This window comes from Lutzomyia longipalpis, chromosome 1 (assembly GCF_024334085.1).
Source record: "Lutzomyia longipalpis isolate SR_M1_2022 chromosome 1, ASM2433408v1".
NCBI classification, from domain to species: domain Eukaryota; kingdom Metazoa; phylum Arthropoda; class Insecta; order Diptera; family Psychodidae; genus Lutzomyia; species Lutzomyia longipalpis.
Genome location: NC_074707.1, coordinates 23,228,134 through 23,252,710, shown reverse-complemented (window position 1 = coordinate 23,252,710; position 24,577 = coordinate 23,228,134). Strand labels below are relative to the sequence as shown.

General features: G+C 34.8%; 3 protein-coding genes across 11 annotated transcripts; 2 read left to right on the top strand and 1 right to left on the bottom strand.

The window, feature by feature from the left end:
* Positions 1-7,889: 7,889 nt before the first annotated feature.
* LOC129797280 (40S ribosomal protein S27) lies at positions 7,890-8,727 on the top strand. The gene is made up of 3 exons (XM_055839684.1): positions 7,890-7,960; positions 8,307-8,526; positions 8,592-8,727. Exons 1-3 carry the CDS (start codon positions 7,955-7,957, stop codon positions 8,618-8,620), a joined length of 255 nt encoding a protein of 84 aa, XP_055695659.1. The 5' UTR covers positions 7,890-7,954; the 3' UTR covers positions 8,621-8,727.
* On the bottom strand, positions 8,699-9,562 carry LOC129797274 (uncharacterized). The gene has a single exon (XM_055839676.1). The coding sequence runs from the start codon at positions 9,498-9,500 to the stop codon at positions 8,715-8,717; it is 786 nt and encodes a 261-aa protein (XP_055695651.1). The 5' UTR covers positions 9,501-9,562; the 3' UTR covers positions 8,699-8,714.
* A 95-nt stretch (positions 9,563-9,657) lies between these two features.
* Positions 9,658-24,545, top strand: LOC129797269 (ensconsin). 9 transcript variants are annotated; one of them, XM_055839663.1, is made up of 11 exons: positions 9,658-9,778; positions 13,918-14,335; positions 14,408-14,535; positions 16,135-16,281; positions 18,754-18,912; positions 19,571-19,894; positions 20,954-21,121; positions 21,475-22,541; positions 22,623-23,020; positions 23,088-23,305; positions 23,375-24,545. In XM_055839663.1, exons 1-11 carry the CDS (start codon positions 9,736-9,738, stop codon positions 23,389-23,391), a joined length of 3,087 nt encoding a protein of 1,028 aa, XP_055695638.1. In that variant the 5' UTR covers positions 9,658-9,735; the 3' UTR covers positions 23,392-24,545. The 9 variants fall into 9 exon arrangements, with proteins under 9 accessions (XP_055695638.1, XP_055695636.1, XP_055695640.1 ...); XM_055839661.1 differs by having other exon boundaries at positions 19,571-19,999; XM_055839665.1 differs by lacking the exon at positions 16,135-16,281.
* The last annotated feature ends 32 nt before the right edge of the window (positions 24,546-24,577 follow it).

The window sequence follows — 24,577 nt, the reverse complement described above, 5'->3', positions numbered from 1 at the left end:
AATACTCAATTCACACGGAAGAGTGCGCATGGAAAATCTACTAATCAATTAATTGATTCCCCTTGAGATTCACATTCAACTCTATGCGTCACACCATATGTATACATATGTATGTATGTATGTAGAATGATGTCCAATTAATGTGATCTACTTTTTTTCCAATTTATACATTCGCAATAATTCAATGGACAATCTCAATGCATTCTCTAACATACCAACATATTGTACGTTTTATATAATATAATGCTGTATGTATGCACTGTACATGTCAAATCCATGCACCAAAAAGGATTTTAATTCGAAAACTTAATGAATCGTAAATATTTGTAGAGAGAGAGAGAACTTCTTGACGACCGTCAGAGAAAGTTTTCACTACTACACTATTATTTTATGAAAATTACGTGTTGTACTCCCTCAACGAAATATATCAAGAACGGTGTGGTCTTAGCATTTCACTGCGACTGATTGTAAAAATTAAATTACTCCATTAAATACTTTGGATAAACTTTTCTCCAAAATCCCCAAAATTCATAAATAACTCCAATTCTGCGAGGTTTTATGTGCTGTGCACGATAAATCTGAGACACATTGGAATTCTTAATTTATTTATTGCGAAAATCTTATAAAGTATTACGCTTTCCACCCGCTCTATTCTTCGCGATACACCCGCATTTGGATTAATGTCAAACAAATCTAAATATTTCATAAATTCGGTTTATCCTTATGCGATACGTTCCGTACATACTTTTAATATTAGCATTGATTCTGTAAAAAGACAATATTTATCTTTTCGTTGCGTATTTTATTTAAGCTAAAATATTGATTAAATTTAAATTGATGAAGTGGCTCTTTGGTGAAATTTACATATTTATACTGCGTGTCAATCAACACACATAGGTAATATTTTTGTACAATATTATCATTTTGCATACAATTTATGATTATAATTTAAATCTTATACAGAGCTTTTGATCCACATTGAATCTTTATTAATCCTGTTCACTTAAAAAAAACATATCAAAACAAAACATCGATAAATTCATCAAAGTCCGGAAGGAAGGACATAAAATAAACCCGAATATTTGATTTACTTTTTGTGCAAATCCACAGTGTTATAAAATTAAATTGACAAATGAAAAAAATCTCTGGATTTGAAAAGGATTAACGATATAACGTACAAGTATACATATGTACATAACGTATGTAGTACTTATTTCAATTCGAAGTTTATGTGCAAAAATATAATGCAAACATAAAAAATAAGAGAAAATCCTTGCATTACATTATTTAAGTTACCAACCAGAAGATGCCAATTAATCATTTTTATTGTGGGAAATTTTTACAATGTTCACACATTATTCCATGGGATATAAATAATAAAAAGTGAAAATAGTGGAATATGAGAAGAAGAGGAGTTTTAAAAGATAATTTAAAGTTTCAGCAATGTAACAGAGGGTGAGTGAGAGAAGTATTTCGCCTTAGAATGGTTATTTTAAATTTATTTCATCATAAAGTGCACCAATTTGACTAAATTGTTAAAGTTTGATAACCTACTTTGTCAAACTTTCTCTGTCAAGAAATGTTATGGTTTATCCAAAAAATCCTCAATACATACATATTTTTCACGAGACACAAAAGGTACATAGGTATGTGCGGCAACACCTTTAAACATTTTTTCGCATTAAATTTTAATTGCGAAAATCTCACCAATAAAATTCCATCCGCGTGATCTTCGCTCCCCCTCCTTCATTGGAAAATCTCACGAAAATCCTCTTGTGAGGTTCATAAAAATGCTCCTCACAATTTGAGCCCCTCCATTGTTGGGTGTTTCTATTACACATTTTCACACGCAAACCCTCTATATACCCCCACTCACATCTCAAGGAGGGAAAAAAGCCCTAAATGTAAGTCATCCAAGTTTAAGAGCCTAAACACATAGGAATAAGAATTTGAGAGGCTGAAAGCCACAGGAAATCGAGAAACAAACGCTTGGTAATTCAATTGCAATTACTTTTCCTCCTCTGCAGAGAGCTTTCGAGGGTGGATGGCAGAAAAAAGGGGGGAGGCCAAAAGCTAAAAGAAAAGACTTTGATGCGTGTTGGGAAATCAATGAAGATTCCATGAGATTATTGTGGGTGTTTTTGTGTGAATTTACTCTTCTTATGGGTGATGTGAAAGAATAACAAAACAGGGAAAAAATGCGTCAAACTTTTCCACAGGATTTTCACACGTCCACCGCTCCTTTCCTGCCTTCACCCTGCCACTTGCCTTTTTTATTTCCACTCGTAATTTGTTCAATCAGCTGTAACATATTGATGGATCGTAAATATTTAACGTTTATAGGCACAAATAATGTTTTTTTTTCTTTGCCTCCCTTCACTCCGATAAATACGTATATTTGACTTTTTTTTCTTCTATTTACCCCACCAATTTTTCCAAACACTACTGAAGCGTCAACTGAGAAAATCTCGCACACTTTTCCTCACTCATAGGGGCAAAACGATGTATAATGCCAATATAGGGGGTGAGTGGTGTGAGGTGCTAAATTGAATCCCAATCCCTAAATACAACATACCGCACCACACCATATCTCGGGATCGATATGAAGTAGGAAAAAGTTTTTCCCACAGCTATTTCCACTCGAAGAAATTAATACCGGAATAGACTCAATTATTCCATTTGTTTATTTGGAGTGTGACAAAATTTATACACACCAAGTGCGAAATTTCTACCACCTCATTTTACACCATCTCACACTTTATGAATATATGCGGTAAACCAAAAGACGAAGAACTAAAGACACATATACTCCAAAACAACCCCAAGTGTTGTTGAGAAACTTCATCGTGGCGCCTGGGAAAACTTGAGGGTGAATCATTATGTGACCCAGAATCATATTTCCACATCTATATGGTATGGCTACACACACGCTCGTACAAAACAGATTATTAAAATACAATATTCAGTGGATTTCCCGAATAAAAACATTCCATCTCCCTGTTACTTTTTTATCGCTCAATCTCCAGAGCTTCATCACGAACGAGGCAATACTGTAAGCATTCAATTTACAATTTTCAAATACCCATAAAAAATACGCCGAATTCGACATTTTATTTTATCAAATTAAAATAAAGATTTTATTTTTCTTTTTTTTATGCAATATTATAAAAAATATTCTTTTGAGTTTTTATCTTGAGCACCTGTCTTTCTTTTGGAAGCAGACTTTTTGATTGAAAAAAGATTGTGAAAATTTTAATCTATAGCGAGATTTTAAATCGCTTTACTTGTCCTTAAAAAGTAGAATAATTCGTACAGTACAGTATATTCAAAAGCTTTATTTTCTATTTATTTTAGTTAGCCGAAATTAGCGTTAAAGTCATTTTAATATTGTGTAAAATATTATGTATTGTACGATATAAAATATTACATTTAATTGTTCAATAGGTAGGTACATAATATTTTATCATACACGGAAAATTTGTATATTGATGTTCTGAAAATTGTTTAATAGCTGATACCTTTGGTATTCCGACAGAGTTTGAAGGATTAACGACCTCCTAAGCCATGTTTTGTCATGTTAATTTTGAATGTTATTTCCAATAATATCTTATACTACCCTTGTACTTCTAAATACTTTATTCAGTGAGCCTTGACATAATCTTTCATATTATAGGCCTTTTTGGATCTTATCATTGTTTTGATTAGATTTAGAAAGAGAAAAAAATGCACACGTTTCATTTTAATGATTTCGATCAAAAATTAAGAATTTTTGTTTTATTTTTTTAAAATAATGCAAATGTATGCACATCAACGTCTTTAACACGTCATCAACACCGTCATACATTGCGAATTTTCAAATTTAATTAAAACTTCAACTATACAATTTCTCTCACTCCGTATAAAAACTAAAGCTCATTATATCTAAATTTTTAAACTAAATAGTAGTGAAATGAAAAGTTAGAAACTCAATCTTTTGGCGAAGTACATTTCACCTGAATTTTATCATATTCCAAATGTTTTTTTTTTACTCACTGTATGCATTCATCTCTTCCCGTATAGTCGGTCGGTAGTATGTATATTTTTCCCCAAACTAATTTCCGCACCCCACATAAAATTTTTAATAACATTCACTATACAAGCATCGGCCAACCAGACACAGCAATCAGTCATTTTAAATGAGGTATCACTATTTCAAAAAAAAAAAAAGAAAAAATGTATATCCGATGGTACATAAAACAAATATTGGCATAATTGAGAAAGAGATACAGGAACTGTAAATTAAGTGAATGGAATAATAACTGAAAAAAGCGTATAAATATTTTTCAAAAAAAAATATCGGGTTAATATTTTACGGTATGTGGTTATTTGTGATAAAACCAACCCCCCACATATGAAATACTATTTGGAGAAAAAATCCACTGTAGTGACAATTAATAATTTATAGCCATAAATACTGTAAAACAAAATAAATGTTTGTGTGGAATCGGATGAGTGGGCGGTTTTGTGGGGGATCCCTTTTTTCGCCACCGCACATTTGTGGATACTGCATAAAAAAAATCATACAGAATACAGCATGTATATATTCTTTGCATGTATATCTACATATAGGGACTTAAAAACCGATGAAATAAATGATGCGAGGCAATTAAAAAACAACATTAAAACCACAATTGATTACTTATACATAAATTAATATACCTATACAACACACACACACACACACACACACACAAAATTCTTTTTCATATATTCCGTAGTGAAAATTGTGAAAATTCAGCAGCGCACCAGCAATGCAGCGGAAATTGTTTTCCGAGATTCAAATTGTGTGTATATTTTCCATGAGACAATCCGCAAGAGAAAATGGAGGGTGGAAGCAATATGGGAAAATTCCCAGGGCGACAGAGCAGAAATTGTGAATAGTTTTAGGAAGATTTCCCTATTTGTATCTGCATGAATTTTGCTACCGGGTACTGAATGAGGTGTGCAGCGAATTCTTCGGTAGACTTTTGTATATATACACACGTATTGCACCCAAGATAGAACAATATGATTAAATTAAATGCACAAATTGCACCTGTAAAATATTTTGACAAAATTCTACACAGCGCTCGTTTTATCAAACTTCCGCAATCGACCGAAAATATCAGGTGTGTAGTATATATATGAAGCACAGAAATGAGAAGATTGGGAGATAAGGGAACATTTTGACAATGAATGGTATAAAATAACATTTTTATTCTGTGAATCACTGAACATACTTGCTGGAATATTTTCCGGTGAGATATAGAAAAAAGTAGATTGTGAAAAGAACTCCATCCGCTGCAGGTCCTTTTCATATTTAAATTTACTCATAATTTGCTTTAGAAAAAAAAAGTTAATAAAAGCGTAAAATGGTTGAACTTTTGCATAAAGCCAGCCCAACCACCCAGTGATGTGCTAAATTTAAGAGAATTAATCTGCAAAATTACATTATTTTCGTTTTAATAGCTTTTTTTCCATTCTTCATACGCTACATGCATAAAAAAGTGCTTCTTACTTTTTTTTTCAATTGAATTAATTGATTGTTTTCTACGAACATGCCAGGTGTTTATTTAAACACCTCAAAAGTTAAGCAATTTTAGTTCTTCTTTAAGGGTGGTCAAAAGATTTTTTTTCCAGACTAAAAGTTTTATACAAATTAAAAGAAAATAATATTAAATCGCCAAAAAAGTCAAACTTAAAAAATATCAATCGTTAGAAGAAGAACTTTAAACGTTAGAAAAGAGAGAAAGTTTTTCTCAAGCTTCACTTGTTAATTTTAGCAAGAGATTCTTTTTTAAAAAGAGTAGCCTAAAAACTGCTGAAGAATAACCCACAAAAGAGGTCGAAAGCTCTGACTTAAATTGTTGTTGAAATAAAATGAAATTTTTACTAAATACCGGAAGATGAGTTAGAAAAATATCTGTGATCGGAGCATTAAAGTCTTAAAATAAATAAACTTAGCACCTTTTATCCCTAAATTAGACTCTTAATTATTCAATTAAACATCTTCACATGGACACTCTGTGGAATCCTTTCTTTTATACTTCTGTGTAAAGAAAATTTTTCATTATTTCAGAAGATTAAGGTGCAATAAAGAGGATTATAAAATATACAGACCACAACACCTCCCTCGGCTGTCTCTGGCACGACACAACATTATTCTACCGTTCAATTTATGGGTACATTGTGTGTTGAGGAAAGTATTTTTGGGTGCTACGGGGGTGGCGGGGGTTAGGAAAATTTTTGGCAAAAGGATTCCCAGGCAAGAGGTACTCGACAAATCTTGTCAGCTCCTTGTGTGAGGATTTCGAGAGCTTTCTCGAGTGTCTGGAGGTTTTTCCACTCTGTGGAAAGGAACTATTGGAAAATGTCACAGCCGCATCAATAAGAAAATGGAAAAGTCAGAAGCCTCACCTGGTCGTTGGGTGATTTCCCATGAGGCAACGAATTTTTTTCCTCTTTTCTTCTCCATCTTCTTGGACCACCCTTTTTTCCCTTTTCCTTTTTCCCCATTTCACCGCATCAGCACATTTTCGCACACATACACATCCACACTATTAAGAGCACCTGCAGGTTGGAAAATAAAAGCGCTTTTTTAACGTTTTTTTTTTCTTTGCCGTTTCTGGTGAACTGAAAAACTGTCGAGGAGGAAAATTAATTAAATCAAATGACTCGGAAGAGATTTCTTGGTGGTGGAAATTGGCTTGGAAAGCACTTGTTTATTACGTGACTCTTGCAACAATTTCCCACCACGATTTTCACATGTTTCCACCCATTGAGTTGTGCAGAAGAAGAATCTACCACCATCAATTCGGCATTTTTGCTGCTTGGAAATTATTGAAATTTCTCCCTCATTCGAGATGACTCGCCCAAAAATAGTTTCCGAAAGAATTTAAATATTCTCTCCATGGAGTTTCCGCACTGAGATTTACTCTCCTCTCTCCTATATATGTATATGTACATATAATACACCCATGTGATGGAGGAGGGTAAGGAAAAAGGAATTGAATGCAATAAAAAAAGATGTATAAAAACGTTGTAAATGAGAGAAAAGGAAAATTCTTTCCGCAAACTCGGCGCACGCCCTGCGGATAAACTTCATTAAAATTCCATAGATTGCAAAATCGAATGTAAAATAGCGAAACAAAAATATATATGTAACTATACTATACAGCAGCAGTGTGCATTCCACAGAATGTCGATCTATCTTCATTTATTTTATTCCTTTTATTGCTCCTCTATCTTTCTTTTAATATTGGGAATTATCGCAAAGAAAACTTTTGGGCTGCCAAGTGGTTTTCATCGTCTTCATGAAAAGATTCTTGTGTGCAATTACATTTTTACCACTTTTTTATTTATTTTCATTATAGAATTTCAAGTTTAAGAGAAACAAACTTACTTGGATGATCAATTTTCTTGTTTCTCAATCCATTTTTGAATTCTTTTTTTTTTTAATCGGAACGGCAAAAATATTTTTTTTATGTTCTTAAAAAAGACTATTAATTTATTAGTACATACCTATTCTTCCAATAATCTACGAAAAGTCCAGTGAGTTGGTCCCTCATTTTTTTTTCACTAAAGCTCTCTGGAGCCCCCAGGAGGAATGCTAGCAATTTTAAGAGCCCCAAAAATGCGTTTTTCCTTTTCGTTTGGTTTGGCAGAAAAGGATCAATTTTTTTCCCAAAGAAAGGGCTATTTTCCATTGCAATTCGATGAGGAGGTGCTTCTTAAGCTCGATAAATGCGAGAAAATTGCCAAAAACCTGAAATACGATGTGGGAGAATTTCTTCAACGTCTTAAATTCAAATTCAAACTGTTTTGTCCACGTTCCAAGCACTAGGGGCGCTTGGGTCGCCGGAAACGGAGCCATTTGCAAAAATCGAAAATCAACTTCCTTTCTGTCCAAAGTTGGTGAAATACGCAAGCAGAAATCATGCCGGTGAGAATTCTCGTGAATTTTTCCATTTTCCACCGATAAAATTGTTCAGAAAAGTGCACTGAAATCTCGGAATCGTGTTATATTTCCATTTTTACGGAGAAAAAACAGTGAAAATGTGCAAAAACATGGGTCAAAAGGGCAATGTTTTTCTCCCATGCTTTCGTGCCACTTTTCTCTGTCAAAATCAGGGATTTTTCCAGGAAGTGCCAAAGAATTTTGATTGCAGAAGCATTTTGGGGGCTATTTAGTGAAATTTTGTGCAAATATCTGAACAATTTGGAGAATCTGTGGATTTCACAATATTGAGAAAACTTCTAACCTCAATTTTTTTTTATTGTCTACACAGCTCGCCAAGGATTTGTTGCATCCGCTCCCAGCGGAAGAGAAGCGCAAACACAAGCTAAAGCGACTTGTTCAGCATCCCAATTCATACTTTATGGACGTCAAATGCCCCGGATGCATTAAGATTTCCACAGTTTTCAGTCACGCGCAGGGTGTCGTTGTCTGTGTTGGATGCTCCACGATCTTGTGTCAACCCACAGGAGGACGAGCAAAACTCACAGAGGGTAAGATGATATTTTGTCTTGCGAAGCCTTGGATGTGTGTAATTATTTGTGTTGCTTTGTTTCAGGATGCTCCTTCAGGAGAAAGCCCCACTAAGCTAGCCCGTGTTAAACTTTCCGGATGATGACACTATTCTTCAGAATTCATGTAAAGAAGAAAACACTGAAGACCACATAAAATAAAACAAGGTTTATTCATCGGAATCACATTGACTTATTAGGAGGTTCCTCACTTCATCGATACTTTGTGGAGTTTCTGAGGATTCACGGAACATTCTCAGCAAATCCTTTCGTTGATCATTTAACGTTTTAGACAGTCTTATTACGTTCTCTCTGTCGTGCGCATCCCGAACTCTCCTTGAGATTTCGTGACGAAGAATTAGGTCAATCCTGTGTAAATCTGAGGGGGTTACTTTCTCTTTTAAGCTTGGAATTTCTGGAGGCCTTTCTCGATGATCCAAATGTTGCAAAACTTTCTCTTTGAATTTACTAAACCCAAAATTTTGATTTAGATCTACAACGAGGGTGTCAACATTTGAATCTTTCACAGGATCTTCTAGGGTTGAAAAGAGTTTCTCGACCGTATCTTCTGGAACTGCATTTACGCGCATTCTGTTCCTCTCAATGGACTTCTCCAAAGGGATCCTGAACCAAACTTGAAAGTAACCGAGTCTGTGTTTCCTTGCAATGCTGTGAACTTCTTTTCTCATACTCCGCAAGATCATACAGTCATCCACAATTAAAACCATTGACTTCTCCAGCGTTGTGTGTTTTTGTACATAGTCCTCTATCCTACCCAGCATCTCTTTCCGGAAATCTCTATAGCATGTCTCCGGTTGTACAAAATCATCGTAGTTTAAGTGATTTACTACGATTCCTGTTGATTCTTTCTCTTCGGCTATGCTCAGAATTCTCCTGGCAGTTGTTGTTTTCCCAGAAGCAGGGATGCCGATAAAGAGACACAAGCAAATTGGCATTTTCTCTGTATTTTTTTTAATCCCGGATGTCCCACATGTTCTGTCACCATTCGCCCCAAAATTTAATTAGATTGTCCGATAAATCAAAGCAAAGTAAACGCAAAAATTCGTATGAACAAAAAACTAAATTGCCCTGCGATAGTTCTGGGACCGTCTAATGAAATAGCTCATTCGGATTAGCTGCACGAAGTCGTACGAAGTTTTTTCGTGTGACAGCTGTCTAAAATTCCACAAAATGAGCGAAGAAAATAAGTGTTGTGTGAAAAAAGATAATTTAGGTAGGTAAATACAGTGAAATAATTCATGAAAACTCCCCAAAAAGTGCAAAGAAAGTAAGTGGGTGCATTTTGTGAGATTTCCGTGGCGGTGCTGTTTGTGGAAATGTGGGAAAAACGGATTAATATTTCCGCCCCGTGACTCTGGTGATGAAGTCAGAAAATTCTAAATTCCTTCGTTTGTTCTTTCACTTTGCTCGTTTTTTTTCTGCCTGTCTCACCCATGAATTTTCAGCCAGCGGTGCAGACAAAGTGTGTGGTTTTTTTCTTGCTTGAGCGACTATTTCTGCTGAGACCGGAGGAAAATTTTAATGTCTACGCTGCGGAAAAAGTGCATCTGGGGCCCAAAATCAATTTTCCATCTGGCAGTCCGCAACCCCCCCAATGTCATTCACATTTTCTTCCAAATCAATTTCTCTCTTTTGCTTTTTATAGAAGAACATTTTTTCTTCACGGAATGTGTGCCCCAAATGTCGACTCTGGTTCACAAATTCTTGCATATTTTGCAAAGGAAAAAAAATTTCCGCTTGAGAATGAACGCCAAGTGGGGTCAGAGAGATGTTTAATCGATTGAGGGGAGCCTCCGTGAAAATTTTCGACCTTCTGCGAGTTCCCCCACGACGAAGGAAAGAGTGGCTCTCGGGATGCCAAAGCTATAAATTGCCCAACTTAGTCGCGGTTGCAAGAACTTTTGTCAAATTCTCTCTCTTGGGCGTTTTCTCCACAATTAATTTTCCCGTCAAGGCCATGACTCAGAATTTTTCACCAATTCCAAAACCATCCGCAGCCAAAGAATGCCCGGTCTGTGCCAGAGAAACTTTTGCCCCATGAAACAAAAAAACTACGTGTGTACATATTTCGCCACGTGAATTTTTCTTGCGAAATCCTCGAGGAAAAAGATCATTAATGGAGAAAAAAATACCTATATAACTATCGAAAGATCTCTCGAACTGATAGGAGAAAAAAAAAGAGAAAAAGAAAATTACATATCTAAATTCGCCCATCGCGGCAGCACAAGTGAGCCCCCACATGCTCCCTGGGCATAGAGAGTGAATCGATGTTCGTGATTGGCAAAATTGAATTAAATGCTGCTGCATTTGTGTATAAATATTTAATTATGATTTTCTTGCTGACTCATTTGGTTATTTGGCGCTTGTGGAATGAAATGCGATAAAAATCACGGAATTTTCAAAGCACTTTCCCATTTTGATCCAGGAAGGAAAACCTCTATCGTGTGTTATGTCTTACTCACATTAAATGAAAATTTTTAAGTGCAAATGCTGTTTTACAGGGAGGTTGTGAAGAAAATCTGTGGAACTAAAACCATCTTCTTTGGTTTTAATATTATTTTATTGTCTCACATGACGTTTCGCTTATAGTTGTTCCCTTCTTCAGGTATACGAATATATAGAAACAAAAATTTAGCTAGCTAATTTTATTTTATTTTTATTTTAGATAAGTCTTGTTAGACACAATTTTAGGTATAGATTCTGAACTAAAAGAAATTAACGATTTTAGCTGCCTAATCAATACTTTATTTATTTAGAGAGTTTCGAACTTTCAAAGTGACTACAATAAATTCTTTTGTGTCCATACTGGCCTCTGTACTGCGTGTGGTATGACGTCAGAATGTTGTAATAGCAATATACGATATTTTCTATTTTGATATAATTTATGGCAAATTTAATTCAGAGACAAAAGCACCTGGCTGGTCTATTGAAACCGAGTCTTTTCATTCTTTTCTTTTTCAAAAAAAAAACCATTGAAATTCTCACGCAACTTTCGCTCAATTTCGGGAGTGGCCCACACATGACTTAATCTCATAGCATTGTAGAGAATTATTTTTGTACATACTATAATGTTAAAGCTACATTTTGTAAGAATAAAGTTACCATATACACCTATGGAAAAAATGAACATTAACGGCAACTCCTTGTAGTTTGAGAGAATTACTTTATCAGTTGGTGAAAGAGGGAAAAAACACAAGTTCAACGAAAAAATGGAAGAGACATTTTAGCTCTTGGTTGACCATCCGTAGCCACTCGAGATATTGTTGGAAAGCGCGTTTGAAAACTTTTTTCTTTTGCAATTTTTTCAGTTTTAACGGAGCCACTGCGGAGTGGAGAAAAAAAAGAGCCGTGAAAGGAATGGCTGCAATTAATAATATTGTTCAATATTTACAAAGAAATTTCAACTGAGGTGTGCAGAGAAGAGACTCTGCGTTTGACGGTTGGTTTTGTGTCTCGGAGAGAGAGACCTGTTGTTGTGGGAAGAAATTGCATTGTTACAAGGGAAGATAAAACAAGGTCAAGAAAATAACGTACAAAAACGTGAAAAAAAAGATAGTGCAAAAAATCCCCTCAAATTATATCTTATTTTTTGTTGTTACAAATCGGTCGGATATTTCGTTAAAAATTTAGGAAGGGGCAAGAGTTGAAGGGCTCAAAGACAAATATCGCGCGTGATGAGGAAACCCATACGAGGGTATAGAAGGCGCAAAAGTGCGTGAATTTTCATGCTTTTTGGCAATTTCTCACAAAATTATCTCATGTTTGGCGTACTCGGAGTATGTACTAAAAAAAAAGTCACACAATCAAAATGACAAGTTTTTTTTTACAAATGTACATACAACTCAACATAGCCAATAGACAAGTTAATACAAATTACATCATTCAGGTCAGAAAATGAGTCAGATGTGAGCTAAGAGTTGAGACGGGGAATATTTTAAAATGTGTGATTTTTCTCCATACACAACAGTGACTCTCTTGTATTGGATCTCTTTCACTTGTGCTGCTTACCAATGACGCTAACTCAAAATACACAACACAAAGTGGATAAAAATGCTAATTTATACCTCGCGAGTTGTGCTCTCAAGTTGGAGAGATTTTTCTGCAAACGATCGATTTGCTGATTTCATCAGATTATTATTTTTTTTTTTGTACAAAAAACTAAATTTGACCTTTGTGGTTGCTTCTTGTGGAGAAAATCAGCGACACCTTGTCTGTTTACGTACAGTGGATGCCTTACAAAACGAACATGTAATAACACATCTGAAAAAAAAACTCAATAGATACTTCACTGTTCGTTTTATAAGACACCACATGTACCATATAGTTTAATTTTTCTACAATGCAATGAAAGTAGAGTGAATATATTTCCCATTTGACTCCTCGGGAAAAGAGCAAATGAATGCGAAAAGCGGTCAAGCTCAGTGCAATCTCTTGAGAATCTTTTTAGCTTTGTTCGCTGTACTTGTTTATTGTTATATGAGGTTTCGATGTGAAGAAAAATTGCTTTGAAATGTAGTTCAATGACTGTCTAATTTCTTTTATGGTCACTCTCAGTAATAACAACGCAATGCAACAACTTTTTTTTTCTGGTGACGACATTAATGTGAGAAAGGGCAAACTTTCCTTTTTTATCATCTATTGATTTTAATACTTCCATCGTCCTAAAAATAAAATGTGTAAATTAACTTGCAATTAATTGAGCTGGAATGTGGATAAGTTAATAATAGAATCCCCCTTTTATTAACAAATCTCTAAACAGATTTGCAAAGGTCAAAAGGTTGTCTCAGAAATTATTAAACTCTTTTGAAAGAAATCTAATGTCTAGTTAAAGAGAGAGATAAGCAATGATAACTTCTTCTGCTTTTAGGGGCTTTAATTTAATGGTTAATTCAACATTTCTTTTCGATTTAAATGGCCCACACAAAAAAAAATCATGAAAATGAGGAGATCGGCTTTATAAAAGAAACCAATAAAAAAGTGAGCGATTTGGTGATGCAGTTTTTGAGGTCAGCAAATAAAAGGCAATATTGTCTTTTTTTTTATTTGTGGCAATAGGTGAAATATTTTTGATTTTCTGACAAATTTGTATGTCTTGTGTGCCTTTTGGGGAATTCATCAAATACCACCAACTCACCCACACGTATAGCCGCCCAAAATAAACAATGCATAATCATTGAGAATCGCCCACTGAATGGAGGAAAGAAAAAAGCAATGATTGCATTTTATACACATGTTTAATTCACATATGTGTATGGCTTTTTTTTATTTCCTTCATTTGTGAAGCAAGTAGTGATGAGCAAAATGTGTCACGTTTTAATGGTGTTTTTGGCCTTTTTATTTCTCAATCCGTAGCGGCAAAAGAAAACGCGGCAGTTGCAAAGGAGCGTGAAGATCGTATTCGGATGGTTAGAGAGCGCCAGAATGAGGAGAGGCAGCGAAAGCTGGAAGAGCTCAAGGCGCAAGCTCTAGCGGCTCAGCGTTTCCGGGAGCAGAAGGAAGAGGAGAGGCGGAGACGTTTGGAGGAATCGCGTTCGCGGGATTTCGATCGGCGTCACCAAGTGGAAGAGCGGAAGAAGGCAATTCAGGATGCTGAACGCGAAAGACGCGAATATCTCCTGAGGAAGAATCAGGAACGTGAGGCACGTTTCGAATCAAAGCGTCGCAATGAACGTAGCTCCATTGTTTTTGCATTTGGATCATCCACGCCGCGACTTTTGGATCCCGGAGAAATGGGCACGGTTTCTCCAAGTCAATTCTGGAATCACAGACGGTATGAATGAAAATGTTATTCGCGGAAAATGTTTATACTAATAAAAATTTATTATAATTTGTGCGATTCCAGAGCCACTTCTATTAGCAATATCGCGTACTCTGGTGCTCCTTTGACTCGTCGCAGTTCAGAACGAGAGCTAAATGAGGCACCGAAAAAACGAGCCACTTCAGCAACAGCTCTCGATCGACAGCGCGAAGGTATGTCAGAAAGAAGCATGTCAATCAATTTTTCAATCAAACCAATGTGGTGGCAAATTATGGATAGAAAAATATGGATTTTTTGTCACCACAATATTTCCACCTTTTTCTTCCTTTTATTCTTTCTTCTCATACCTCATTCCCCCTTTATATTGACATTCAACACAAACATTTTATATATAAATATAATACAATGAAGAAAAAGCAAAACATTTCACCCAACCCACTTGGTGCAATGCAATAATTTCGCGATTTTATCTCATTTGCTGAAATTTCTTTTTTTATATCTTTTCATTTTTTTTTTGATATATGTATGTACACATTTTTTTCTTTAATTTGATGGAGAAAGAGCGAGAAAATGCATCGTGATCTCTTGCCCTCACGTATAACTATCTCGCTGGGCAAATCTCAGCCATTTGTTTTCAACCTTTCCTCATTGGACCTGACCTAAAACACTTTGACTCTTTTGGTGAGTCATCAATTCACAGACAAATCCTCTCGGCAAGCCTCACACATTTTATCCCACTAATCACGATAAATTGTGCCGCAAACCACTTTCTCAAGATGTCTCTCTTTGAAAAGAAAAGTGCTTCCTTTCCTTTGGGAAAATGTTTCAAAGAAAGGGGGAAATATATCACTGATGCTGCTGATTTACTTTCAATAGTATTGTCGCTTTAATTTACTCAATAAAAGCGAAAGGAAAATTGTTCAAACAATTAGAGAAAATAATAAATCTAGCACCAGTGCAATGACGTTAGATTTCTTCCAACCTATACTAAATGAAATGTTTGTTTGCATCATTGCAAAATGAAGAGTATATTAGATATACTTCTAAATTAATTAATACCCATTCCCTCTTGTTCTAATTTGTTGGAAATATAATGCGACAGCATATAATTAACGCGTCGATAAGCAATCTCTCAAGAGATCTTAATTGAATGACCGGAACAATGAGTTATTGTCACATGGAGAACGACTCTTGGGTATATATAGAAACACGGCAATAATATGATTCACCGTTGACATTACGATTAAGGCTTCTATAGACATAATAAAATAGGTATAAGTGGAGAATGCAAAACTTTTTGTATAAAATTTGTGGGTCAACTGACTTCCATTTAAATTATCTCTGTGACTTCATTATTATTGTATCAAGTTTGCTCGTAAGAAGTTTTTTTTTAAGCCCAGTCAATTAATCAGATTCTTTTTTTAAGTAACCGAATCACCCACAATGGAATGAAAAAGACATTGATTTTTTTTCTTTTCTATCTTATCTGTCAATTGGGAATGCCGGATTTTGTATTTTTTATCACATCGACAGGTTTTGATTGAACAAGATAGCAAATTATTTGTCATAAAAAATGCGATATATAATTTACATGTATGTACATAGAAAAATCACTATGTATGATCAAGGTTCCTTTTCTTATTAACAATTATTTTACATTCATTTTTAACACATATTTTTATCCCATTTTAAAATTTATTGTTTTAAACATAACACTCCCAAACAAAATAATTGGATTAAATTCATGTACATTGCAGTAATAATGAGAGAAATTATTATAAAAGAGTTATTTGAAAAACAACAAAACACAGATTACCATCGAACGTCCAACTCAATGTATGAAGTGTTTAATTGGGGTTATGCAAATGACGAGCGACGTCCGTGCAAAAAACTGCAATTATCAATAGCTGGACCCTCAATAAATATCGATGATCCGGGAAACTATAAATCTAATCACGGTGAGAGGGAAAGCTTCTCATTTTATTTTACTCATTTTTTCCTTGTTTATATAATATATAATTACTCTATATTGGCTTATTGATATTTTTTTTATATAATTACAAAATTTTGCTCCTATTCTTATTACCTATATGTTTTAGCTGTGTTTCTTTCAGACACAGCTTTTGTGTACCGAGCAAAATCGAAAGTCGTCAGATCGGGCTCAAACTTGGGATGAGCACGTATTAGGGTCCCCACATTCCAAAAAACGTATGCGCCAAAAAAAATTTTTTTCCGGCCGGCCGTCCGTCCGGCCGTCCGTCCGGCCGGATCATAAACTTAAATTGCAAGAGAACGGTGATAGATAGAGACTTGCGGTAAACGGCAAAGTTTAAATATCGACCTGAAGAAATCCGATTATGAGGTCAAATCCACCCCCCCACCCCTCCGTCCGCCATTTTGAATAACCTCAAAATTTTGTTTTCGCTATATCTCAGCCGCTATTATAGCTAGAGGTCTGAAATTTTGGTATGTTGTAGGGGCCATCAATACCTTTCCAACGATACATCATTTTCGAAAATCGGTCAAGCCGTTTAGTCAATATAGCCGCCACAATTTTTTATCGAAAATCGACCATAACTCGAAAACGGCTTGACCGATTTTGATCAACCCGGGGTCAAATGAAAGATCTCAACAAACCCTACAACTCTCTAGAACATCCGAAGTTTCAAAAGTGACCGCTAGGGGGCCAAAAATCAAAAACAAAATTTTCGATGAGTTTTCGATGAATATCTCGAAAACGCCATTATCGATTTGCTTCATTTTTTGATATGTTATAGTTGACCATATTATCTAGCTTCATGCCAAAAATGAAGAAAATCTATGTCTCCGTTCTCGAGATATAGCCTTCCAAAGTTGGCATGTCATATCTCGGGTTCTACAAGTCCGATTTTGATCAACTCAAATGCAAATGAAAGGTTTCGTGAAGCCCTACAAATGTCTAGAACATTGCAAGTTCGAGAAATGACCGCGAGAGGCGCTAAAGTCAAAATCAAAATTTTCGAAAATTTCGAACTCGAATATTTCGAAAATGCCATTATCGATTTACTTCATATTTTAATATGTTATAGTTGAGGTTAAGACCTTTCCAACGATAGCTCAAACTCGAAAATCTATGGAGCCGTTCCCGAGATATGGCATTTTAAAGATTTCTTGGGGGATGACTTTTCAACTTTTCCCGATTTTGCATGTATTTAAACAAATTCGCGTTCTAGTTTGCTCTCACAAAATTGGTACACTGAAAGAAACACAGCTCTCGTAAGCTTGGTCAGCTTACCCGTACATTTTTTTTCTTAATTGGCTTCAACATATAAAAAAAAAGAAATATTACTTTTAGCATGATGCTTCTTATTTTTTATTTCCCTTTTTACAGACAATATACAGTTAAAACGTTAAAAAAAAACAGATTTGTACATTACTTTTTTTTTAATGGGTTATTTTTTGGGATGAGCTCGATAGTGCATGTTGAAATGTGTCATGAATGAATGCTGAAATGTTAATATACCGCTAAGAAAACATTTTGCTTTCTTTATACATATGGATGGATATCTTTATAATGCCATTAGAGGCAGATTAAGTTATTTCCGACCCTCAAGTACACACAAACTCCGATTTTTTTTTGTTTCGTTTACAGAGAAAATAAAACACACTTTGTTATGCTTGGTACATATTGACTAGATTAAAGTTAAATTTATACAGAAGGTAGTATCAACAGAAACTCTTAAATTGAATAAATTCTAAAATTTAATTTTATATCGGCACGGCTCGCGTCTTTTCAATTGATTAAATGATCTTTATCTTAATTGATTTTGTGCGATTTTTTTAAAACGATATTAGCTTTGAGTTTAAAATTCCTAATTTTTATTGATGACGCAATATAATTGACCTTGTTTTTTATTTATTAAATCTGATTACAAATTACGTCAAACTCTTCAGTTTTATCTAAATTTTTGTTTAAACTAAAAGAAAATAATTAGATGAATCAATTAATCAATATACGGATTATTATATCAATCATATTTAGAATGTTCTATTAAACAATAAGAAATTGCATAGTTTAAGCTTCAAGTAGGTATGTGCCAAGTATACTTAAAAAAAAACTTTGATCCATTTACTTACAATTTTCAACCAACAGACAACTTCTCTTTATTTTTCTTTCTTCTAATTTTACCCAGATTTTTTTTATGTCTATGTTTAATGGATTCTTAACGTTTAATATCTAGTCTTTTCTCTTAACACGATTCATGTTTGAATTTTATTTTGTTAATCAACAATTTTGAGCAGAGTATTTATTTTATTTTTTGTATGAATAACTCTCTTAAAAAAACTACCTCATTAACACACGTAATAAAGAGTGCTCAAAATAAGGAAAAATATGTAACTAATGATGAAATGTAATCATAAATGGTGGAAATTGTATGTTTTCTCCGTAGACGGAGCAGGAATCGTGACAACAAACGATTCACCAACAGTATCATATCGCAATGTGGCTAGACGGAAAACAGATTTAATGCCAACTGTTCCTAGTCCTCGTGATGGCACCAATTATGGCTCTAGGTCTTCATTAGGTAGTCACACTCCTCGGAGTCCAGGTATTATTTAATTCTTCATTTTTTTTTCTTAATTTGCAAGTTATGGTTTATTTTTAATTTCGAGAAAATTAACTTTCAAGTTTTTTTTTCTAACATCTCTTAATTTTTTTTTGCGATGATCTCTTCGGGATTTTCTTTCACATTTCTTTGAGGGGGATTTTTGTAAAGCAAAGAAGAATGCATTTAGTCGTTGTCAATTTATGTTTTCGCTATATAGGATAGGTCGAAATTTAAAGGTATTTGGGTGAAGAAGAAAATATGGCAAAGAATCTATTATGGGAAGTATGGGAAATCTAACATTCATTGGTGGCTCAAAATTATGATATCACTCGCAAGTGACGAATGATTTCCGTGACGTAAAGTCACGATTCATCAGTGGAAAAATATTTCAATAAAACTTCAAATCTGTTTAATTTAGCTTGATGATGATCATCTCAATGATTGCGTATTCGATCTTTTATGTCTTTATTCCTAATAACTCTTAATAAAATATGTATACAACAACTTGTTTAACACTCAACCCTAATATATCAAAATAATGTGATGATTATAATATTAAAATGTGTGATATATTGTTATATTTTTGTGTGTTGATACACAATGCAAACAACTTGTGCGCTAAAAAATGCTGTGTATGGCAAAAAAAATGCAATCGAAGGTCGAGCTGTTTCTATGACACGCTTGGATCAATTGGCACGTCCTGTGCGTCGCAATGGTGAGCACATATGTGCAATTCTGGAGCGAGAACGTCGCGAGGAGATTGCACTCAATTCGGGTGGATCGTCACCGATTCACCAAGGGCGCGACCTCCGGCCGAGATCATCGTCAGAGCGGAAGATAATGTCAAAAAGCATGATACACCTGGCATCAACAAAGTGTCGAAAGAGCTTTCCACCAGTCGCAACGGGCATTTCGCACGGCTTTGTGGGTGATGGTCACACATCAACGATTACGAGGAGGTCACCGCTGAAATTGTCGAGAAGTATGTGCAATTTGGATAAATCTAGTGGCGGCAGCACAAGGAAAATTGATGCTGTCGTCACAGTTAGGAAGGCAGAATATGCTAAAGATTCCGTTGACAAAGCAGGTGTGTTGTCCAAGTCCATTGTCCACATCTTCAAAGCAAACATTTTACAAATTAAGAATTAAAAAAAAACTCCCCTCATTCGTAATGTTCCGCAAAGACATCAATTTCTACTACATATAACGAGGACATGGGTAGTTTCTAAGTACATATAACAATTCTATTTTTTCTTTAATTTTAGTTGGTCAATAAAGAAAACACTCGTAGTTTATGACAGAGAACGGAAAACTATTTTAAAACAAAAAAAAACCTCTAAAATTTCTCTCCCTAGCTAGACTAAAAAAAAAGTTATGCTAACGTAGGGGAAAAGTGAAGTTGATTAAAAAAAAAGATATCTTTCTCTGCTGTGCTTCCTAAGTGTATTGCATTTAATTGTAGCGCTTATTGAGCATACAAAAAATCACTATTATGTATGTCTTCTACTCTCCATTTTGCTCTATCTTTCTCAGCTGCTGGTTGTTATAATATTCTTGTACATACCTTACCTACTACGTAAAAAAAAGTCACACATTCGCTTTATTTATCTTGGTGAGGTTTTCTCATTGAGGTGCCAAAAGAGATTGATAAAAAAAGACGCCTAAAAGCTTTCTCTTGTAGCAAAAAAAAACACAAAAATATAAAAGAGTAATCATTAGTGGCTTAAAAAGTGCATAACAAAAGGTATAGTATATGGAAGAAGAAGAAATGGGTGTACAGAGAGGAGAAACGCTGATGAGATTGTATTTTGTAAACAAAACAATAATCATGGTTTTGGGCATTCAAATTTCATCTGTCGCAATCTCTCCAGGTTTTGGGTTAATTTATTTTGTACATATAAATTGGTGATTTGTTTAAAGGTGCAATGTGCTTCTTTTATTTATTTCTTCTTCAATGTAGACCGAACAAATTTGTCCAACAACATGTAAATTAAAATGAATGGATGAACATATTAATGAGACTTTGTGGTAATTTCAACAGGATTGAGATCAGGGGAGGTGACACCAGGTGGAACTCTGTCTTCAAGACCAAATAGCGCGATGTCCAATTCAACTGTTGTGTCCTCAACTGTTTCTAGAAGATCAACAATGACACCCCGTAAACCCAGACCTGCTAGTATTGCAGTTACAGGCGTTTCTTTACCAAATGGTAAGTTAAACTGTTTTTTATCTTTTGTACATTTAAACAAGCAATCAATAGCTTTGGAAGTAAAGAAAAATTATTAAATCCTTCAAACGACCTTGCAAAATTAATTGTATTTAATTCCTTTTTATTAAAGCGACAAGAAATAAACATTTAAATCATTTTATTGCAAAGTAAAATAAGTAAACATTCACTGATAGCATAAGCCATGCCAATGTGATAAAAATGAAACCTATTTAATTAATTACGTGTACTAAAAGAACAGTAAGCCTTAATAATCTGAAAAGAAGTCTTGAACACTTCAATTTCTTTTTTACGTACATTTTTTGAAGCACTGAACTGAAAAAAAAAACTTTCAGGTAATAATGCAGATGGGCATAAGGGATCAGTGAAACAGGAAAAACCACCATTACCAAAAGTAACGGCACAGATGAAGAAATCTGCAGCCATCTCATCTTCTCTCATGACGCGATCATTGGATTTGTCTGGGAAGAAGTCACTTGAGAGGACTCCACTAAAGAGTCGTGGTTCGTCCAAGACTGCAACGCCACTTATGTCGCCAGGAACGGAGAAAGAAATCAAAATGCCTTCGGAAAAGCCGACTCAGAGTCAAACGCCGAAAATTGAGAAGCCAGTAAAGCAGGTAGTTAATAAAGAAGAAGTGCATGATGTAGCAAAACAGGAGGAAGTAGTGAAGGAAGAGCTCAAGAAGGAAGTTCAGAAGAAGGAAGATGTCAAGGAGGAAGAACCCAAAAATGAAGTTAAAGAAGAACCATTAGTGATTACTGAAGAGGTGGACAATAAGGAGGTTGTAGTAAAGCAGGAGGTTACGGAAAATGGTGTGAAGGAAGAACAGATTACAACAGTCACGGCGGAAATTGAAAATGATGTTGAACAGAGTAATGAACAGGAGGATCCCAGTGATGTAATGTCAACGTCAATGATGTCCAAGAGTCGTATAACGACTGAGGAAGAAGCAAAAGCAGCCCTGGCGGAAAGACGACGTTTGGCACGCGTTGAAGCAGAGCGTCAAGCAGAAGCTGAACGTTTACGTCTAATTGCAGAAGCTGAAGCTGAGCAGAAACGTATTGCAGAAGAGGAGGAGAAACAACGTCAGCTTGAACAGGAAGCTCTGAGATTGGCGGAGGAACAGCGTAAGGCCGAGGAAGAGCGTTTAGCGCGTGCAATTGAGGAGGCACGTAAACGGGAGGAGGAAGAGAAACTCCAGCGTGAAGCTGAAGCACGTCAGAAGGCAGAAAGGGAAGAGCAGGAGAAGAAAGCACGTGAAGAGGCAGAGAAGTTGCGATTGCAGACAGCAGAGAGACTCAAGAAGGAAGAAATTGAACGTGAGGAACGACGAAAGAGGGTGGAAGCTATAATGCTGAGGACAAGGACAAAGGGGTCCGTTAGTGGTACTCCTACAAAGGTAAGTTATTATTTATTGCTTCACTCCGGTAAAGTATTAATTTTGAATTATTTCTTTTTTTTTTTTTTGTATCCACATTAGGGAAGTGGAGACGAAAAAGCCAGTAATGATGCGAAGGAAGACACTTCAAACAGTGGTTCTGGGCAAGAGCAGACGAAGCAAGAGACTGAATCCTCTCATAATCAAACAAAGAACATTCCAAGCATCAACAATCAACCGGACACAGTGACAGAGAAAGCGCAAATGGAGCAGCAACAAATGAGTTATGAGAAATCAGTTACTGAAAAGGAAAACTCACTGCTGGGAAGCTTCACTCACATTGTGGACGGTATCAATAATAAGTCCAACCACATCCATGGGCAGTCAGTGATTGGAGATGGCCACCAGGAAAATGTTCTCATCCCCGATGTGATTAACAACAAAGTGCTAAACAATTCGACAGAAAATGGCTTCAAGAATAGCGGAGTCGATAACATACTGTGAGTTTAATAAATTAACTTTCTATGACTTTTATTTATTTTCTTTTTCTTTTGGGGTATATTGCAGAAGCTCTGTAGATTGCACGAATAATGTGGTTGATTCCAAAGTACTCGCCATGAATCAGGATAATGCTAAACAACCGGATCAGCAGTTGATTGACTTCGACAGTTTGCCGCAGCAGCAACAGATTGAGGATGTTTTCAACTACAACAACAATAACGATAGAGCGAATACGACTTCAGCTATCCCGTCACTAGTCACTGCAGATAGTCAGGAAAATAGAGGTAAGCAACTCTTTTATTTTTATTTTTAAAGTCTATCGTTTTCTCATTTATGTTTTCTTTTTTTTCTAGATATTTCTCTGTTCTAAAGATAATAAAATTAAATTGTGGAAAAAAAGGTGGAAATGTGAGAGTCTAAGATATAATAATTGTATAAAGGATCTACTATATAACTACATACATATATGAAAAAAAAACTACATAATGAGAGATTAACTTTTCACCTTTAGTTCGGGAGCTGAGGGAAAGAAAGTGAAAACTGAAAGTAAAAAAAAATATTTAAAAAAATAAATAAAACAATATAGGCTTCAAATATTGCAGAAAAGCCAAAGTTAATATCACAAAAGATGATGGTGAGCGAAAAAATACACAATTCCTAGTAATTATGTTACATTTTAATTATTTAACGTGCATCTTTAATGTATTAAAAAAAAAGAAAAGAATTTAGCACAAAAAGCTAATTAATCTTAAAAAGTATATATTAATATCTCTGACATTGAATGTTAAGGAGAAAATTGTGCAGAGAGATGTCAAAGGATTCATATAAAGAAAAAAAAAACATCATTGATCTTTTTCCCGTATTTAGAGGCAACTTGTATAGGAAAAAAATATAACAAAAAGCTACTTCAAGCAAATTTCTCTGAAAGAAAATGAAGAAGAAAAGAGATAATTAATTAAAGAAATCTAATTGTCTGATTACCGTGAAAAAATAAATACCTATATATACATTTCCGAAGGGAACACTAACTAAAGAACGCATATTAGGCAAAGAATGAATTGCACCAATATATATTTATTTGATGTGAGAGCGGTAAACATTTTTAGAAATGCCCAAAAGAGTTTATTGTTGAATAGGAATATTTATTAAAAGGAAGAAGAAAAAAAAGAAGAAAATGTGGGTGCAGCGTGAAGAGAAAAAAAGGAAAAAAAACAAACAGGTGGTCATTTATATTGGTGGTTTGTGCATTTTGCTACACTGTAGAATCATTTTATCAAACGTACTATTTGTTAATAATAAAATTATGTTTTTACAAAAATTATACCTACTTTAAAAAATTTTGATTATTTTTATAGAGAGAAAAAAATGACTGTAGAGTGAAAAAAACAATTTGAAATTTGTTCTGTTGCCTTACCCGTGTTTTTATATAACTTATGTACAATTTATTCTTTTTTTTTTCAACAATATAACGCTATTATAATAAAAAATATAAAAATATACTAATTAAATTCACTGTGAACACAATGTATTTGGGATTTAATTATTCTCTCTCTTTT

Excerpts from the sequence above, each read along its gene's own strand:
- LOC129797269 (XM_055839661.1), top strand. The coding sequence starts at position 9,736 with ATGAGCGAAGAAAATAAGTGTTGTGTGAAAAAAGATAATTTAG. Across the intron at positions 14,536-16,134 it reads TCTCGATCGACAGCGCGAAG|ATTACCATCGAACGTCCAAC; the intron begins GTATGTCAGAAA and ends AACAAAACACAG. Across the intron at positions 22,542-22,622 it reads TTAGTGGTACTCCTACAAAG|GGAAGTGGAGACGAAAAAGC; the intron begins GTAAGTTATTAT and ends TATCCACATTAG.
- LOC129797274 (XM_055839676.1), bottom strand. The coding sequence starts at position 9,500 with ATGCCAATTTGCTTGTGTCTCTTTATCGGCATCCCTGCTTCTGGGAAA.
- LOC129797280 (XM_055839684.1), top strand. Across the intron at positions 8,527-8,591 it reads ACGAGCAAAACTCACAGAGG|GATGCTCCTTCAGGAGAAAG; the intron begins GTAAGATGATAT and ends GCTTTGTTTCAG.